The following is a 1,729-nucleotide window of genomic DNA, read 5'->3' on the forward strand; positions in this document are numbered from 1 at the left end:
TCCCCTATAGGACTATAGGATTTGTCCCCATTTTTGGGGTGTCCCCAATGGGATTCGTGTCACTCTTGGGGCCTGTCCCATATCTGGGGTTTCCCTTATAGGATTTGTGTCACTTTTGGGGTTTGTCCCATATTTGGGGTGTCCCCTATAGGACTATAGGATTTGTCCCCATTTTTGGGGTGTCCCCAATGGGATTCGTGTCACTCTTGGGGCCTGTCCCATATCTGGGGTTTCCCTTATAGGATTTGTGTCACTTTTGGGGTTTGTCCCATATTTGGGGTGTCCCCTATAGGACTATAGGATTTGTCCCCATTTTTGGGGTGTCCCCAATGGGATTCGTGTCACTCTTGGGGCCTGTCCCATATCTGGGGTTTCCCTTATAGGATTTGTGTCACTTTTGGGGTTTGTCCCATATTTGGGGTGTGGGATTTTTACAGGATTGTCCCCTAATCCCTGTGTCCCTGTCCCCAGATGCCACCGCCGCCGTTGTCCCCTCTGTCCCCCCTGCTGCTGCTGCTGCTCCTCTCCAGCTCCGCCCGCGGCGCCATCCACGTCAACCTCACCGAAGGTACCAGAAACCCCAACATTTTGGGGCCAATCCCAAAGTTTTGGGGTCAATCCCAAACTTTTGAGACCAATCCCAAATTTTTTGGCGTCCCCAATCCCATATTTCTGTCCCCAGTCCCAAATTTTTGGTGCCAATCCCAAAGTTTTGGGGCCAAATTTTCCAACTTTTTTTTAGGGCCAATTCCACATTTTCTGGTGTCCTCAATCCCAAATTTTTTTGGGACCAATCCCAAATTTTTGGTGTCCCCAACCCTACATTTTTTGGTGTCCACAACCCCAAATCCCAAATTTTTTTGGCCAACCAAACGTTTTTTGGAGTCTCCAACCCCATAACTCCATCCCCAACCCCAAATTTTTCATTGTCCCCAACCCCACATTTTTGTCCATCCACCCCATTTTTTGGTGTCCTCCATCCCAATTCTTTTGATGTCCAGAACCCTAAATCTGGAATTTTTTTGGCCAACCAAACGTTTTTGGAGCCTCCAACCCCATAACTCCATCCCCAACCCCAAATTTTTCATTGTCCCCAACCCCACATTTTTGTCCCCAAACTCCATTTTTTGGTGTCCCCAAACCCCATTTTTGGTGTCCCCAACCCCACATTTCTTGGTGTCCTTCACCCCAATTCTTTTGATGTCTCCAACCCCAAATCCGTCATTTTTGGGGGCCAACCAAACATTTTTTGGAGCCTCCAACCCCATAACTCCATCCCCAACCCCAAATTTTTCATCGTCCCCAACCCCACGTTTTTGTCCCCAAACTCCATTTTTTGGTGTCCCCAGGCTGCCAGATCATCCACCCACCGCGGGACGGGGGCATCCGCTACCGGGGGCTGACGCCGGACGAGGTTCGCAGCGTTCGGTTCCTGCCCTTCGACTACGAGATCGAGTACGTGTGCCGGCCCGAGCGCGAGATCGTGGGGCCCAAGGTGCGCAAGTGCCAGCGCGACGGCACCTGGACGGCCATGGGCCACCCCAGCCGCTGCCGTGAGTGCCACCGAGATGTCACCGTCGTGTCCATGTCCTGTCCCGTAGAAGTTCTCATCTCATAAACATCTCCCGTCTTTGTTACCGTCCCACCAATGTCACCATCCCATCAATGTCACCATCCCATCAATGTCTCCATCCCATCAATGTCTCCATCCCATCAATGTCTCTGTCAT

At 51.2% G+C, this 1,729-nt stretch overlaps 1 protein-coding gene across 1 annotated transcript in view; it reads left to right on the top strand.

Annotated features, from left to right (window-relative positions):
• Nucleotides 1–461: 461 nt before the first annotated feature.
• GABBR1 (gamma-aminobutyric acid type B receptor subunit 1) overlaps nucleotides 462–1,729 on the top strand; it is a gene marked incomplete at its 3' end in the record, with an annotated part of 30,243 nt that continues 28,975 nt past the window's right edge. Inside the window, exons 1-2 of the mRNA XM_031065482.1 lie at nucleotides 462–568; nucleotides 1,350–1,553. Coding sequence (XP_030921342.1) covers nucleotides 472–568; nucleotides 1,350–1,553 — 301 coding nt within the window. The remainder of the gene's footprint in view (nucleotides 569–1,349; nucleotides 1,554–1,729) is intronic.

Source organism: Geospiza fortis, unplaced genomic scaffold (assembly GCF_000277835.1).
Source record: "Geospiza fortis unplaced genomic scaffold, GeoFor_1.0 scaffold51, whole genome shotgun sequence".
In the NCBI taxonomy this organism is placed as follows: domain Eukaryota; kingdom Metazoa; phylum Chordata; class Aves; order Passeriformes; family Thraupidae; genus Geospiza; species Geospiza fortis.